The 18,490-nt window shown below is 38.0% G+C and overlaps 1 protein-coding gene and 1 long non-coding RNA gene across 7 annotated transcripts in view; one reads left to right on the plus strand and one right to left on the minus strand.

Annotated features, from left to right (window-relative positions):
- LOC103673242 (soma ferritin-like) overlaps positions 1–18,490 on the plus strand; it is a 43,817-nt gene that overhangs the window by 20,664 nt on the left and 4,663 nt on the right. For 3 of the 6 annotated variants that reach the window (XR_005832152.1, XR_005832151.1, XR_005832153.1), the window contains 4 exons: positions 8,299–8,419; positions 12,454–12,597; positions 13,566–13,691; positions 14,813–15,120. Coding sequence is in view for 3 of the 6 variants with exons in the window: in XM_040621137.1 (XP_040477071.1) it covers positions 12,454–12,597; positions 13,566–13,691; positions 14,813–14,965 (423 nt within the window). In the remaining 3 variants the exon portion in view is untranslated. Of the gene's footprint in view, positions 1–8,298; positions 8,420–12,453; positions 12,598–13,565; positions 13,692–14,812; positions 15,121–18,490 lie in introns of those variants that run through there. The other 3 variants (XM_040621137.1, XM_040621138.1, XM_040621139.1) reach the window with 2 other exon arrangements.
- The window catches only part of LOC103673241, a 36,263-nt gene that overhangs the window by 9,639 nt on the left and 8,134 nt on the right, over positions 1–18,490 (minus strand). The gene's annotated exons all lie outside the window — the stretch shown is intronic.

Here is an 18,490-nt window from a genome sequence, read left to right on the forward strand (position 1 = left end):
TATAAAACTAATACAAAAAAAAGGAACTAATACACATGACACAAGTAAAACTGGGGAATCTGAGTAAGATTGGTGGATTGTAATGTAAAATCCTGATTGTAATATTATACTATTGCTCTGCAAGATGTTACCATTAAAAGGAACTGGGTAAAGAGTACATAGAATCTCTCTCTGTGTTATTTATTACAACTGCATGTTAATCTACAATTATTTAGAGGAATTATTAAATTATTTTTAAAGTATCAAAAAGCAATATAAGCTTAAGGAGCGTAGTACTTGCACAAAAATGGACAAAAAACCCACTGGCACAAAATAAAAAATGCAGAAACAGATAATGCTTGGATGAACACACAATTATGACAAAAGTAGAGTTGCAGAAAAGTGGGTGAAAGATGGTCTTTTCCATAAATAGTGCTGGGTCCATGCATTAATCTTGTATAGCTGTCATAACAGATAACCATAGACTTATCTTAAAACAACATAACTTTATTATTTTATGGTTCTTTATGTCAGAAATCCAACACGAGTCTCAGTGAGAGAAATCAAAGTATTGGCAGGGCTGTGTTATTCTCTGGAGACTCTAAGAGAAAATCCATTTCCTTGCTGTGCTCAGGTTCTAGAAGCTTCCAGTGTTCCCAACTCATTGTTCCACATTGACTCATGGTCCTTTTCCTCCATTTCCAAAGCCAGCAATGTTGCATTTCTCTGATAATTCGTTCGTAGTCACATCTCTCTCTGACCACAGCCCGGAAAAGTTCTCCTGGTTTAGTGACCCATTTGATTAAATGGGTCCCGATCAGAAAACCCAAGATAGTCTCCCCATCTCAAAGTCACATCTGCAAAGTCCCCTTTGCCATGGAAATCTCCGTGATTAGGACATGGACATCTTTGCAAGGCCATCATTCTGCCTACTACAGTCAACTAGGCATCCCTATGTGAAAAAGAAGGAACTTCCTTTACCTCTTACCATACACAAAATCAATCCCAGGTGGACTGTAACTCCAAAAATAAATGAAATTTTGGAGGAAAATATAGAAGAACATCTTCATGTTTTTAGGGTGGCGAAGAATTTCATAACTAGGACACAAAAAACATTTAGCATAAGATTGAGAAATTGGTGTACATTAAAATTAAGAACTTCTTTTCATTCAAAGATCCTATTTAAAAAGTGAAATGCAAGCCACTGAGCGGGAGAAGACGCATGGAACACACACCACCCAAGAACGGCTATGTCCGTTTTGATTCCCCCAAAAGCAGAGCCTGAGAAGAAGACCCAGGTACACTTTACAAACATACAAGTTAACAACATCGACTCCCACCCCCGGGAAGAAAGGTCTTAAATGTAATAGTTAAAAATTATGAAATGCTTTCTATCTGCTAAACTCTGGAGTAAGCATTTTGTGTATATTAACTCAGTTAAGGCTTAAAATATGCCGAAGAAGTAGGTTCCTTTAGAGTTCCCATTGAGGAGGAAGCTGAGTTACAGAATAATGTCCTAAAGCTACTAAATATTGTTCCTGAAGGCGGAGATTTTGTCTTTTTTGTTTACCGCTACATTCCCAGTGCCTAGAGAAGTGCCTCTTAACTGAGTCAAGTGGCAAAGACGGGGTGCAAACCCATGCGGGCTCTGGCAAAGGCTGCCTTCTCCACCGTGGTACAAGACACCTTATACATTTTCTCATCAATTTCAAATCGCCTATTCGGGCCCAGGCTGTGAGAATAAAGATAATAAAAGTACAGGAAAATGAAAATTAACTTATAAATTTCATCCATTAATCTAGATGCCTTAGAGAAAAGGCAGATGGGAGAAACAAAAGCCTGATTATTTCAAAATACTTCTTCCCCACTCGGTTTAGGATTGAATTCCTGTTATTGCCAGTCACCACGTTAGCCCTTACCAATGATCTTCACGGATTATAAATACCAACCTTCCATAACCCTTGTCCCAACATCCCAGCCTAATCCCTCATGACACTCTCTCAGCGGAAAGACCTGTTGGGGCTGGCTGTTGGGTCAGCAGTGGTTACAGCCACTGAGTCATAGGGAGCCGAAATCATGTTCCTAAAGCAAACACATGTTCCTCTAAGTAACAGACAGCCAGGGCTTTCACACTAAATACCGAGCATTTTTCCCCCCAGCAGTCTGGGAGCTCTAGCAGTTCAGGGATGCTGATCAAGAAATGTATTGTCCAAACTACAGATCCCCCTTTAGAAGTTTTTATTGCTGGTGGTGATGGTGGGGTGTTGGTGATGGTGGGGTGTTGGTGGTGTTGATGATAGTGTGTGTGTGTGTGTGTGTGTGTAAGTTCATTCAATGGTGCACTCTCCTTTCAAGAAAAGTGATTACAGTATAATTTCATATAATAAGACCCTAAAGTCTCTTCTGAGAGATCACAATTTCCCTTCTGTTGGAAGATGGCCAGGTTGTTTTTTGGTGGGCAAGGGGAATTATTCAAAAGTATTATTCATATTTTTTCACTGAAATGTGCATTTAAGTTAAGGACCACAAATCAACATTTGTCAATCAAAGCTACAGAAGCGGCTATTACCATGACTGTACATATAAGTTTTTGGCACTTGTGATTATGTCTCCAGGGAAAATAAGCAGTCTAAAATATTAATGGATTTCTATTACCTATGCATTTTATTTTCTATGAAGTATATTTATGTATACCTCCATTATCATATCAAATCACAATGCCTGATTATTGCTATTCCTTGAGCCTGTTGAAAATGGATGATTTATATTTATATTTTCCTTATAATATATTAAGTTTGTGTACAGTTACTTATTCAGTCAAAAAAACTAATTTATTTTGAAAACTATAATTTCACATACTCTTACTAGAATTATATGTAGTAAAGTTGCAGCCTGGAGAGAACAGTTTAAAAAAAAAAGTATATCTGGAGGACAAAAGAACAAATTTCAAATATATGGTACACAGGATTATTTATTATTTGTCAAATATTATATTTTTTTTACTATATTTTCATTTTCTCAATATAAGAGTCCATATGTAAAATTAAACGTGTTTGTTTGTCCTCTTGAAAATTGAGGGTATTTGTGATTTTCCCCTGAAATGAAGAGAGTTTACATAAGGGGTCTCTGGTATGGAAACTAAACCAGGAGAGAGCCAGGATCATTTTTAGGAGATACAGTTAGTAAAAGGTGTCCACATTCCAAACCAAAAACCCTTGATGGTAATATGATAAAAGGGAGTTAAGGAGAGGAGGGACTCAAGGTTAATAATCAGCTAACTTTATGATAGGGAGATTATCTTGCATTAGAGGGATGGGCCCTAAGTAATTACAAGGGTACATAAATGTGGAGGATGGACAAAAAGAAAATGTATCAAAGTAACATGATGTGGGATAGATTCAACAGAACATTACTTTCCCCCCAAAAATGTTGGAGGGAATGTGTTGATTCTTTTCCTGTTAATGTAAAATTTATTGAGTTCATTTGTACAAATACCCATGATTTATTTTTATATGTGCAATAATATACTGGGTTATGAATCAATAAAGAATTCAGAAAGTAAAGACACGCTTCCTAAAGCCCCAGGTGCTCTAGGAGCACAGATAATGTGCACCCTATAGAGGCATGATTATGGATCTGTTGGTGTTTGAAATATATGAAATTATATGGTGACTAGACTCATGCCAAGTCTGTAGTAAGAATTATATGAGGTAGCGTTAATTGAGAATAAATAGGTAAAATTAAAATTATAATGGCAGTGTTAATCTTGATTTTTTTTTCCCCCTGAGATACAGAATGTTTCCTCTTTTCCATTAAGATAGTCACTTTCCACTTATGTTACCATAAACAAAAAAAATGCCTTTTTTTCCAAGCCGGTATTGGACTCAGCCAAAACTTTTCTACTTCTCTTCCACTCCTTCTGGATCTCAGGCCTAAGGCCACCTACCTGATCACCTGCTACGTGGCCCTCATCCACAGAGTGATGCCCTTCACAATACTGTCCTTGGTGTCTTCACCAAGAACTTTTGAGTCACTGAATTGTCGGAATGACTTCAAACGTAAGGTGTTTTTCAACATGAACAACATGTTAAGGGGCCTCTCCATCTGCAGCACCTGCTTTTGGACATACTCCAGGCCATGGTCATTAGCCCCAGCATCTCCTGGCTGGCCAAATTTAAACAGAAATCCACCAGTTATGTCTTCCATTTCTTCTCATGGGTCCCCAGTGTGTCTTTCCTAGTAGCCTCATGCTGTACGCCATGCTTCGAATATGACCAAGACCAACCTGCTGAATATCAACAAATACTTCTCAGTTCCTCCACAAACTACATCATCTGGAGTCTGTTCTTCATACTGACACACTTTAGACATGCCTCCTCTGCAGGAATCATGCTTCTTGCAAGTACATACATGGTGGTGATTCTCTTGTCCGGGTATCAGAGGCAGTCCTAGCACCTTCACAATACCAGCCTCTTCCTAAGAACCACCTCAGAGAAAAGGGCCACACAGACCATTCTGCTGTGGTGCGTTTCTTCATGGTCATGTGCTGGGTGGACTTTATCACCGCATTCTCATCAACCCTATTATGGGCATATGACCCAGTCATCCTGGGTGTCCAGAGTTTTGAGGTAAATTTATTTTAAAAAATTTTTAAAGATTTTATTTATTTGAGAGAGAGAGAGAGAAAGAGAGAGAGAGCGCATGAGTGGGGGGAGGGGCAGAAGGAAAGGGAGAGGGAGAAGCAGACTCCCCGTTGAGCAGGGAGCCTGACTCAGGGTTCGATCCCAGGACCCCAGGATCATGACCTGAGCCCAAGGCAGACACTTAATGGACTGAGCCATCCAGGCTATACCTATTCTGAAGGTATGCCTGCGGGGGGCAAAGTGAATTGCATTTGTTTTTCTGCCAACCGTGTGGTCATGGTGAGCATTCAACCAATTAAAAATCGAAGCCTTTTTTCACATGAACTGCTGTTCAATAAGCTTTCCCTCTTTCTGTTTAGGGATTATTGGGTTACTGAACTGAAATACTGGATTTTTTATTCATCTTAATTACATTTTATCATATTAACTTCAGCCGATTTGATTTTACCTGTTCAGTTCTGTTGGTCATTAATCTGTCATTATGCATGCTAATTATGCCTTCCAGACTTATGTTGTGTAGATCTGATTAAAGTGTAAAACTCTATTCATTCAATGAAACAGGCCCCTGCCCCAGAAGATCAGCAAGAACATCCAGCTGGGACCAAGTTTACCAATCAGAGAGAACTGTAAAACTGCCCTGCTAGGGGAAAATAGTACATAGGATTCATGTTTCTTTCCCCCACGATTCTTTAGTCTTTCAATTTTAATGAGTTTTCTCTTTCAATTTTCAACCAATTTCTTATTTATCAACTATTTTTTAAAATCATTTTTAACTTTCATTTTCACAGTTACATCCTATCTTTTCATTGTATTTAATTTTATTTTTGTATGCATATATATATGCTTTTCTTTCTTTACAATTTTGGGATGCAGTTTCTTCTAACAAACCAACCAAAATACACTCAGGATATAGTGTTTTGTTCTGTTCTGTACACCTGTCTATTTATATTCCTTCTTTTTTTTATTTCTCTTTTTTTGTCTTTTAATTTTCATTTTTACAGTTATAGTCTATCTTTTCATTCTATTTAATTTTATTTTTGTACATATGTAAGTTTTTCTTTCTTTACAGTTTCAGGATCTAGTTTTCTAACAAACAGACCAAAATACACACAGGATCCAGTGTATTGATCTAGTCTGTTGACCTGCCAGATTATATTCTTTTTTCTTTAATTTTATTATTTTTTTTCTTTTGCTTTTGGGTCTCTTCTGATTTGCTTAGTGTATATTTCTCTGGGGTCATTGTTGCCATTTAGTATTTTGTTCTCTTGTCCATCTATTCTCTGGACAGGATGACAAGACAGAAAACTTACCTCAAAAAAGAGAACAAGAGGCAGTACTGATTGCCAGAGACCTAATCGGTATGGATGTAAGTAAGATGTCAGAATAGGTGTTTAGAGTAACAATTATAAAGATACTAGCTGAGTTTGAAAAAAGCATAAAGACACTAGAGAATCTCTTTCTGGACAAAGAAAAGAAATAAAATCTAATCAAGTCAAAATGAAAAAGGCTATTAATGAGATGCAATAAAAAAATGTAGGCTCTAACTCCTGGGATAAATGAGGCAGAAAAGAGAATTAGTGATATGGAAGACAAAATGATGGAGAATAAAGCAGCTGAGAGAAAAAGAGATAAACAACTACTGAATCACGAGGGGAGGATTCAAGAGAGAAGTGATACCATAAAGTGAAACAATATTAGAATAAATGGGATCCCAGAAGAAGAGGAAAGAGAGAGAGACAGAGAGGTATATTGGAGCATATTATAGCAGAGAACTTCCCTAATCTGGGGAAGGAAATGGGCATTCAAGTCCAGTAGGCACAGAGAACCCCCCTCAAAATCAATAAAAATAGGTCAACACCAAGACATATAATAGTGAAACCTGCAAATCTCAGAGAGAAAGACAAAAATCCTGAAACCAGCCGGGGACAGGAGATCCATAACCTACAAGGGTGGAAACATTAGACTGCCAGCTGGCCTAACCACAGATACTTGGCAGGCCGGAAAGGACTGGCATGATATATTCAGGGTGCTAAATGAGAAAAATAGGCAGCCTAGAATACTTATCCAGCAAGGCTGTCATTCAAAATAGGAGAGAGAAAATCTCCCAGGACAAACAGAAACTAAAGGAATTTGTGATCACTAAACCCCTAAAAGAAATATTAAAGGGGATCCTTTAAGCAAAGAGAGAGTCCAAAAGTAACTTAAACCAGAAAGGAACAGAGACAATATACAGAAAGAGAGACTTGACAGGTAACACAATGGCACTAAGATCATGGCTTTCAATAGTTACTCTGAATGTAAATGGGCTAAATGCCCCAATCAAAAGACACAGGGTATCAGTTTGGATAAAAGACCCATCGATATGCTGTCTGCAAGAGACTCATTTTAGACCCAAAGACATCTCCAGATTGAAAGTGAGGGGGTGGAAAATGATTTATCACACTAATGGACATCAAAAGAAAGCTGGGGTGGCAATTCTTATATCAGAAAATTAGATTTTAAACCAAAGACTGTAATAAGAGATGAAGAAGGATGCTCTATCATAATTAAAGGGTCTATCCAACAAGAAGATCTAACAATTGTAAATATTTATGCCCCTAACATGGGAGCAGCCAATTATATAAACCAATTAATAACAAATTTAAAGAAACACATTGATACTAATACAATAATAGTACAGGACTTTAACACCCCCCCCCCACTGCAATAGACAGCTCATCTAAGCAGAAGATCAACAAGGAAACAAAGGCTTTGCATGGCACACTGGACCAGATGGATTTCACAGATATATTCAGAGCATTCCATCCTAAAACAAAAGAATACATATTCTTCTCGAGTGCACATGGAACATTCTTCAGAATAGATCACATCCTGGGTCACAAATCAGGTCTCAACCAGTACCAAAAGATTGGGATCATTCCCTGCATATTTCTGGACAACAGTGCTTTGAAACTGCAAGTCAATCACAAGAGGAAATTTTGAAAGATCTCAAATACATGGAGGATAAAAAACATCCTACTAAAGAATGAATGGGTCAACCAGGAAATTAAAGAAGAATTTAAAAAATTCAGGGAAACAGATGAAAATGAAAATACAACTGTTCAAAACCTTTGGATTGCAGCAAGGTGGTCCTAAGAGGAAAGTATATAGCAGTACAAGCCTTTCTCAAGAGACCAGACAGGTCTCAAATACACAACCTAATCCTACACCTAAAGGAGCTGGAGAAAAAATAGCAAATAAAGTCTAAACCCACCAGGAGAAGAGAATTAATAAAGATTAGAGCAGAAATCAATGAAATAGAAACCAAAGGAATAGTACAACAGATCAACGAAAACTAGGAGCTGGTTCTTTGAAAGAGGGCAAATGATGTAACGAGTCCCAGGTATTATATAAGGCTGATGAATCACTGACCTCTACCTCTGAAACTAATATACATCATGTTAATTAATTGAATTTAAATTATATATATACACCTATTTTTTATATTATATATACCTAAATTATATGTGTGTGTGTGTATATATATATATATATATATACACAACCTAATGCCCAAGACCCATGAAAGTTTATATTTCTTGTTATTTTTTTACATTTTCATTCCCCTCATGTATTTGTCTTCCATCTTTTCATGTTTGCCCTTCAAACATTTGACCATTTACTTACTCTTTCATAGTAAATGGACATCTTTTGACAAACCTGCTGTACCCTGATCTTTGCTAGATGAGGGCAAAACCTAGTCATGACGCAAGTGTCCGTCTTCAAGGAGCTCATGCACTAGTAGAGAAGACATACAGGTAAGCAAGCAGTTACAAAGGTGTGAAAAGAATTCCTATCACCAAGGTGCACAATGGTGGGGATGCTGAAACCCAAAGTCAGAAAACATGTTTTGGAGGATACGACAGCCACGCTAAGTCTGGTCATAGAGGCTGCAGGCTACATGTGCCATCATGTGGGTTTCTGTAGATGCCATCTCTCTCCTTCTCACCAGACTCATTTGGGAATCTTAGCTTACAAGGCCTACTACTGAGCTATTTGATATATTACCACATTTGTTTACTCTTTCACCCATAACCATTTTTTAAAGATCCACTCAGTGCCTGGGACTATTAAATATCGTCCTTTCTTTCAAAGACTTATGACATAGAAATCCCTGTTTTCTCCCTCCCACATGATGTTTGGGAACTTTTGAAATCTGTTTTTCCAAAGTGCAAAGTACTCATTTGGCTCTGCCCATTGTTCCTTTCTCCACAGCAACAACTTTAAGCTTTTAGGTTCCTTTTTGCTTTCAAATTGTTCGGTCAATATAATTCACTGAGTGCTTTCTATGGGCAACGCACTGTATTCAGTGCTCTGGGAGACACAAAGGTGACTGAGATGTAGGCTCTGTCCTCATGAGGTTTATAAACTAATAGGAGAAACGTGCACAAAGAACACAATAAAGAGAATAATAAATGCTCCACTAAAGACATTTTATTTTTGATGATAAAAATTTCTTGGTTGGAATTAAGTCTAGAAGAGAGATCCTTGCTTCTTCCCTTAATCATTTGGGGGATGGTAAAATGAAATAACACCGTATGGACAGAAAGTTTGGATCAGGTTAAAAAAAGTTTAAGAGGAGTTGTTTAACTAAAAAAAAAAAAAAAAGTGTCTTTGTATTTTCAGCACATTCCAGGGGAGAGGGTACATGGACCAGTCTGATCATATTCCATAATTCAAAAGTCAATTCATCAGGTTACCAAAATTTAATAGTAGTGCTATGAATCAAATTAGATTTAAAGGTATATATCAGAACTATGGTGTTATCCATGGACTTTCACTTTCTACACTACATATTGTTGAAATTTTGGAGTACTTTGTAATGATCATACACTACATTTATAATTAGGAAACAAACAATATGTTCACAAATATGTATGTGAAGCTTCCATTAGAGAAAAGCATTGTGTTCATTCTCTAGAAAGGTTTTATTAGGTTCTTTTTCAAAATGAAAAATAGAGATTATAAAAGTTTCAAAAAATATAAAAAATAGAAAAAAGGGAAAAAATCGCCTATAAAGCTCCCATACTCACACAATTGTTACTAACGGTGATGATGTGTTTCTTTTCTCTCTTTTTTCCTGTATATTGGTGAGGTAGCTTTTAAGTGATCAGATGGTAATGTTTCTTCATTGTATTTAACCCACAAGAACAGGAACGTTTTCTTCTTATGTATCCAGTTCCGTGTTCAGGCCTAGATGGAATAGGAGGCCATGGAATGTTTACATGAAAAATCTTGTAGATATCTAGAAATATCCAAACTCTCATCTTATCTCCCAGGAAGTAAAAATCTTTATCTCCCAAATTCACCGTTTTGTAGATGGGGTTATATTAACAGTTATTAATCCAGATACTATGGTCACTTTTCCCCACCTGTTCACACCGGACCCTAATCTCCTGAAAAGTTTCCCCAAATTCTTTTGGGAGTTCAGGTAGTGTTTTACACAGACTGAGCACAAGCAGTTGACCATCCAGTCAACTCTCATTTCTTTCCTCTTCCCCAGCTCGAACCTTGGTAGGCCAGATCTTGCGGCTGCCATGGAGGGTCTGCAAGTGCTGACAAGCCAAAGCAGGGCAGGTGTGTGGAGCAGCAGCTTGGAAGGCCCCCTCTCCTCTACCAGTAGAGGGCTCCCCAGCTGTGCCATTTGTGTTCCATGTCTTGGCACCCTTGCTCTTCAAAATGTGGTTCATGGACTGGCAGCATTTGGTGGACTTATCTGGACTTATCAGAAATGCAGCAGGTCCCTAAATCAGAATCCGCATTTTAACAAGAACCCCAGGTGATTTGTATTCAAATAACAGTTTGAGAGGCACCTACTTAAAGCACCTCCCTGGGATTAAAGCATGAATTCAATTAGGGGCAAGGGCAATGTTGGGTCAGGGAACCTAAGTGACAAATAATAGGACTTTTGATAATGATGCCTTCCCTTTGATGACCTCATCTTTGTGACTGGGCCCAACTTGGAATGCTTGGGTACTTTTGTTAGGAAGAGCTCTCCCTTAGGAGACGCCCTCCCTCCTCACCGCCTCAGAGAGATAGACTTTTGATGACCTGTCACTTCTATGTCAGTTCAACTAAACATGGCTGAGGCTCAAACTAAGAATCCACCAGACTATTGGAAATTTTACAGTGCTGCACACGTAAAATATATTTTTATTTAGTCAATGTTGATTTAGTACCTATTATTTACAAAATACTTCATGATGGGCTTTGGGAATACCGAAGTAAGTAAAACAATCTCTGCCCTCAAAGGAGGCAAATAAAACGTATGATGGGACAAGTAGGGACTTTCGGAGACAGTTTGAAGAAAGAGCCCAAAGTTTCCCAAATGAAGCACTCTTACTGCAGTTTGGAGAAGCCACTATTCTATCTTGTCCCTACAAGCCTCTGTGTGCCTGTTCTCCAGGTGGAACGCCCTGCTTCCATTTCCATTTCTCTCCATTCCAGCCTCCAAGGCCAAGTTCAAATGCCAACTTATGAATAAAATCTGCCCCAATCCTCTCAGCTAAATATGATTTTGACACTTTAGAACTCTCATCATAACCTGCCTTGAGACAAATTACGTGTGTTGAGGCCTTATGGGGTGGGGGATGTATCATTTGTAGGCAAAGAATGTATTGTAGTCAGTCTTCTTGGATTCCCCGTAGGACCTAGCATGATGTGCCATAAATAGTTTTTGAAGAAAGAAAAAAATTACATATAATGCATCTACTCTATTAGTGTTTCCCTGTTCAGGAAATGTACCAGCTCTCTCAAATCATTGTCAGAGTGAACACGAGGGAAAATGCTGAGCACTGCTGGGATAGTTAAGAGGATTATGCACCTTCCCCCCCCCCATTTTCCTTTGGTCAGATTGGTTCTTTCACACAGAAACAACATCCTCATTGGTAGATTAGTTGCTGTGAATCTCAGCTGAATGGAATTTCATCTAGCTGGATAGAAGTGGGCTGGCTGTATTTCCTGTTAGTATTTAAGAAGTCTCCTACTTTAATGGGTAGCGCTTTTTATGCCTGGTTTTCCCTAAAGCTGAGATGGCATCCCAGGCTCAGAAACCTCTTTGTGAGGCGTGTAGGGTTGCTGTTAATTATGCAGCATCTTCTGAGCTGAACGTCAGTGATGCTTATTTTACCATGGTTAGTATGAGTTCTTGAGGCAGCGTGAGGGAGGCTTCAGCTCTGATTTGGGTGATGACATGTCTTCTGTATCCTTAGTAATGGTGGTTATGGCCGTGTTTGTGGTTTGATACTAGATGAGACTTGGTGGCTAGGGTTTTGCTGTGCTGTGATCCCATGATTCAGAGCTGCAATTGCAAACTTTGGGAGATGATAGGGAGAATCACAGTTTTTTCCAGTGGTTTCCCAATGCTATATGGGCATCAACTATGTGGGAAGACTGAATAAATAATTTTTCACCCATATAGTATTTTAGAGTTAATGTAGATGTATTAAGATTGATGAAATAGATTGATATTTAAAATGTCAATTAATACTGGACTTGTGCCAGGAGTCCTCATGATTACTGGAAATAAGTATGAGCATGTCAGGCTCACAAATCTGATCCCTAAAAGGGCCATAATGGCCAGAGATTAAGCACCAGCGTATTAGAATCTGGGTGGCTTCTCTTTGAGACAGCCTGGGCCTTCTGCAAGTCAAAGGACAAATTAAGGAAAGAACAAAGAAGGTCCCTTTTGGACAACCACAGAAATAATGAAATGAGCTCATGTAAAATTTCCAGTCCTGAAATTCAGCTTCTCTCACCTCCGTTCTGTTCCCATTCTCACCCCCTGTTCCAGACCTGTTACTATGATGAAGAGTCTGATGTACCTGTTTACATCCCCTTTTTCCAAGACCAAGCAGAGGTGAAGAGACAACAGGCAAAGCAGTTCATAAAATATCTAAAAGAGCGTCAGAGTAAAGTCTGCCTTCCGGTGACTAAGGTGACTCTACCTTTGTTCTAATGATCTCCATGGGGCCTTTGCTGAGTCTAGGGAACTCCATGGTTAGTTGCTACCAAACTTGTAAGATTACTTGCTTTCTTTTCTTTTCTTTCCTTTTTTTTTTTAATTAAGATTATTTACTTGAGAGAGGGTGAGTGAGCAGGGAAAGCAAGCAGGGAGAGCAAGAGGGGGAGAGAGAGCAGGGAGAGTAGCAGAGAAGAGAGAGAGAATCTGAAGCAGACTCTGCTGAGTGTGGAGCCCGATGTGAGGCTCAATCCCAGGACCCTGAGATCATGACCTGAGCTGAAACCAGGAGTTGGATGCTTAACTGACTGAGCCACCCAGGCGCCCTTGGTTATTTGTTTTCTTACGTGGAATTACAGCCACTGACTTTGAGGGCAAGCATGTACTTCTTTGTAACCTCTTTATATTATTGTGAGTAAATCATAACCACTAAATGCTTGTTTGAATTTTTGCTAGTTTGTTTGGGTTTTCTTTCTTAAGTTTTTATTTACATAATCTCTACACTCCAAAGAAACAGTCTAAACCTTAATTGGGGGTATTGCATGTAGTGACATCTGTAGTTACCCGATGGGTTCTTTTAACTCCAGCTTTATAAAGAGAACTAAATGTGTGCTGGTAACAGAACTGAGCTGCCATCACAGAATTCCAAAGCTAATGTAATAGTGCATGTGACTGTGCTGGTGGTCACCACGCTTTGTAACACATTAAAATTACCTGACGGGCTTTTGAAAATCTTGATATCAAATTTATACTCCATATCAATTAAGCCAGAATTTCTGCAGTTGAAAGCCATACACGAGTATTTAAGATGCCCTGCTGGTTCCAAGGTGCCACAAAGTTTGGAAACTACTAGCCTATGTAAACCTAGTCACAATCCAACCTAGGGTGTAGGGTGTAACAAGACTTCGGGGATAGAAAAGTGACTCCCTTGTTCTCTTCACCAGAGGCCTGACGTAGAGTCCTGGGGAACTGACCTGCAAGCTATAGTGATCGCTCTGGAGTTGGAAAAGGCATTACACAAACACCTGCAAGACCTGAAGAGCTTGGCTTCTAAGAATAGTGAAACCGATGTAAGTAGTTAATTGGTTCTGAGAGCAGGGTTATCTTTCACTTCTAATTATGACCTTCTTCTAAGACATGGGTGCAAAACAGTGGATCACCCAAAATGTGCTTGTTTCTCCCCAAGGCAGTATATGAACTTATTTCTGGGAGTTGGTTGGTGTGGGAAGAGTAGCTGTGCTGGAGGAATGCAACTCAACACAAGATGGAGAAGACTTTCCAGGAATAATGCACTTTGAATAATTAAACAAAATAACTTCTGTTGCTTATAAATCTCCTAGACCAAAAGAGCTTAAATTTTAATGGCTAACAGAATCACCTGGAGGACTTACTGAAACAAACTGCTGGGCCCTATCTCCAGAGTTCCTAATTCAATTGATTTTATGTGGCATCCAAAAATTTGCATTTCTAACAAGTTCCCAGGTGATGATGCTACTGGCCAGGGGCCACGTTTTGAGAACCACTATCCTTGAGTGTCCTTGAAAAAGTGAATATTAATGGTGACTTCTTATCCTATAAGCTTTTCTGAAGTCTTCTTGGTTAAGGATGAACACTCTACTTTGTAGTGGTAACTTTCTTACCAATCCCCTAGCTTCTCTGAGTCAGTGAAAAAAAAAAAATGTCCTAATACAAAGTTATCAACTCTAGATAATACTGGACTAACTGAGGAGTTCTGAAGAGCTACAAATGACTAAGTCTTACACCAGACCACCTAAATCTAAAACTTTGGTAATGGGGTCTGGGTGCCTACTCAAAACCTCCACGTGATTCAAATAAACAGGGTGGAAAAACCATTGCACTAGGAGCTCATTACTTAATCTGTATTGTTGATGAGATGCCTTAAAGCTCATATTCATTAAAAGTGGATATTTGTATTCACCTGGAGGTCTTGAATGTCTTAGATCAGGGCTCTTTGAATTTCAATATGCATATGAATAGCCTATTGCTGTCTTAAAATCTGATTTCCTAGGTCTGGGTGAGACTTGAGATTCTGCCTGTCTGACAAACTCCCAGGACTGCTGGTCCATGCAGTCACTATAAGTTGGTAGCAAGATCTTAGGTCGTCTTCCCTTGCAGACAAGGTCTTTAATGAGTCCTTCCCTTGCTTTTTTTTTTTTTTTTTTAATTGTAGCTCTTAGAATTCCTGAAAAAGTTCTTGGATAAACAAAAAAGGAACATAAAGTATCTGGAATACCAGCATAGCTATCAGAAGGATTTAGAAAGGCTGACTGCGATGGAAGGCTCATCTGAACAGCTTGCCGCAGCGTCAGGCAAAGAGGCTTAACGTCTGAAAGCAGCACAGCAAGTCTTCCATTGTGGTAGTTCCCAAAGGCAACTACTTGAATCTCGATCTCTATTTGACAGAAGATGGCTTTCCTTTTAATCTAGTATCCCCATCTTCATTGTTAATCATGGAAATAAATTGATTTTGCATTACAATTTTGTGTTAAAGAGATTGCTATTGGAGTACAAGAGGGTTATTTCCATCACTGAATTTTGGTGAAAGCTTCTCAGGGAAACCAACAACAACAGAAAACCTTCCCTCATTGTCCCAAGGACACCCAGATGCAGTCAGGATTTGATCAATTCAACCACTCCAAGTGGATATGGTAGAAATTAATTTCCTTAGGTCTTATTAAAGCTCTCCTCCCGCCTAGCTTGTATACATATTTTAAGCTTCAAAATATTAGGGTTTTCTTCTAATTAAATACAAAGCTAAATTTGAAAACAAGAGCTCTTGGTCTAGAAAGGGTGGCTCTTACCTAAAAGTGGACAGTGGACAGGCAGCTACAACCCAGTGTCCTTTCACAGCTGGAGATAGACTTAGGGAATAGGAGGGTACACAGGCAATGAAGACACTGAAGACAAGTATGGGGATGCCCTTGCTCATCCCAGTGTGGGCCAACTAGCACATACTAGGGTAATTGCTTTAGGAGCATATAATGAGCATGCAAGCTTGGGTCACCCCAAGGGCCTCATGTAAATAGTATGAGTTGGGATTAAAGGTGGCTCTATAGGATTGTGTACTTGCTCTAAAACTTACTATCTTCATGGCCTTGAATAAATTTTTTACCTCATTGACTCAGTTGTCTATGAAGTGGGGTTAATAGTATTTAGTTCATAGTTAACAAGATTAAGTAAATTGTAAAATATCTAGAAAAGTACCTACTCAGATGATATATTCTGTTAAAATAGTTTGTAAAATAGTGCCAGTTCTTAAACTTGAGGAAAGCCAATACATGATAGAAGCAATTACAATGAACAATCAGTGAGATTGAGACAGAATCTTAAAACATTTACTCTTAGACAAAAAGGAATCTCTTTTTTGAAGCAAGAAAAAGTGGTCATAAGAACCAATTAGATACCATGGGGTAAAAAGAAATCAAGTTAAAAAATAGACTGAATATTCTAACATAGGTAATCAAACAAGGGATTTAAAAGTAAGGTAAAAAATTCTCAGCCAAAGGAATAAAGAAATAGTTTTTAAGATGTTAAGACATGCAGTTCCAACAAAAGATCTAATTAGAGCTCTAGGAGGAAAGAGAAATTGAGGAAAAAATTATCCATGGTAGTGAATTTTTAGAGCATCAAGAATAAAAAAGCTCCCCATAAAGGATATCTCTTACGAAGAATGAAAACTGACATATTAATAACAGCTTTCTCATCAATATTAGAAGAAAACGGAAAACTGAAAAACAGCCTCAAAATGCTGATGAGGAAAATAAAAGTTCAGGCTGAATTAGACCTATTTGGACATAAAAATATTGAGTTCACAGACGCTTCTAACCTAAAGAAGGCCTTCACTGCAAGTGATACTGTTTTAATGGCAAAAAAGAAAGGCATACAGGTCCAGCGTAATCTAGCTGATATTAATTAATCTTGCATAGTAGTACTTGACGCTTTAGTAATTCCAGTGAGGAAGGGCATGTCCCCTGGCAATAATCAACCACATAATAGACTTTGTTACCTACCTTTTCACATCTTTTCTACAACTTTCTCTTTTTGAGAACCACTGCCACGATTAGCTTGTCGCTACTGGAGAATTACTAGTTCACAACGCGTTCTTGAATAAATTCCTACTTTTATGATTACTAACTTATGTCAAATTTTATACCTGTTAATATTAGATATTCACGTTAAAATCAGAAATAAGAGAAGATTGCTTTAACCTCAGCACTACTTTTTATATTACTGGAAGTTCTCAAGCAGGGTTTCTCAATCTCAGCATTATTGACATTTTGAGCCAAATGACTCTTTGTTGTGGGGAGGTGTCCTACACCTTGTGAGATGTCTTACGGCATCCCTGGCCTTTATTTACCAGATAGTTGTGACAATCAAAACTATTTCCAGACATGACCAAATGTCTTCTGAGGGGCAAAGCTACTCTGCTTGAGAACCACTATTCCAGACAATGCAATAGAAAAACTAAAGGAAAAGAAGCTATATCTGTTTTAAAAGACTTACTTAATGCAATATGATTATAACTAGAACTGAACAACTATTTTAACTTACAAGAAAGTTTAATAATGTTGCTGGATACAGGATAAATATCTACAAAACAACCTTTCCTATATATAATCAGTAAACAGAGAAAACATTAAAAAACATTTCTTGTTTATAATATCCACAAATATATAAAATATCTAGGAATAATCCTAACAAAAGCAATTTGAAGACTGTATGAAATAAAAATGTTTCCTGAAAGAGAGAGAATAATGAATTTGAATAAAGGGCATTTTCTTGTAAAACTAAGCATATATCTACCCCATGAATTTTGGGAGAACACAATTTAGCCCATAGCAAATTATATTGTTGGCTAAATTTGGATGGAGAAAGCCATAGAGAAAAGAGAGTAGGAAGAACTTACAAGCTAACTCACTTGATGCTCATAATAGGAAGCAGTAGATATTGTCTGAATAAAGAAGGTTCTAAGGGTATTATATGAAAGTCTAATTATAAATGGAGCACTGGGTGGCACAACTGGCACCTGACTCTTGATTTCATCTCAGGTCGTGGTCTCGGGGTCCTGCGGTTGCCCTCTGTCCAGCTCTGTGCTCAGCATAGAGTCTGCTTGGGTCTCTCTCTGTCCCTCCCCCCATGTGTGCTCTCTCTCTCTCTCTCTTTCTCAAATAAATAAAAGAAATAAATCTTTTAAGAAAAGTCTAATTACAAAGGCAGGCACTAGAATAAAAATATATTAAGAACTATAATTTTTAAAATAATAGCCTCCTCATTGAAAATGTATATAAATATAATATTCATATGGACATTTTATTTTTACCCCTTAAGTTAGCCCTTGTTTTGGTCCTAGTTCTAATATTCACCTCCAGTCTTTTTGATGAAGTTTTGCCCGATCATCTTTTGGTTGAATGAATTTTGTTCTTTTGGGGATGCTTCAGTAAGACCTAATGTGAACGGTATTCCCTGAGTCCTTGAGTTGCAGCAATTTTTGCCTGTAGCCTTGACACTTGAAAGACAGCTTGAATGGATTTAAAATTGTTGGCTCAAACTTTCTTTCTTTAAGTATCTGACAATTATTGTTCCATTTGTTAGCACTGACTGTAGCTGTACCAACTTGGCTTTCTTTCACTAAGAAATGATACAATGTTTTTGCCCAGATGCCCAAAGTTTGCTACTGATGTTAGTAGGGTAAGTGTAATGTTTGTATCATTGGTGGTAGTAGGAAGTCTTGGTTTTGGTCATTCTGGGACAGTTCTTTCATATCTAGAATGTGCCTTTTAATACACAAATTCAAGTCTCCTCTCAGAACATTTTATAATGTATGTTTTACTCTATTTTTTCTTCCAAT

This window comes from Ursus maritimus, unplaced genomic scaffold (assembly GCF_017311325.1).
Source record: "Ursus maritimus isolate PB19 unplaced genomic scaffold, ASM1731132v1 scaffold_4, whole genome shotgun sequence".
Taxonomy (NCBI): Eukaryota; Metazoa; Chordata; class Mammalia; order Carnivora; family Ursidae; genus Ursus; species Ursus maritimus.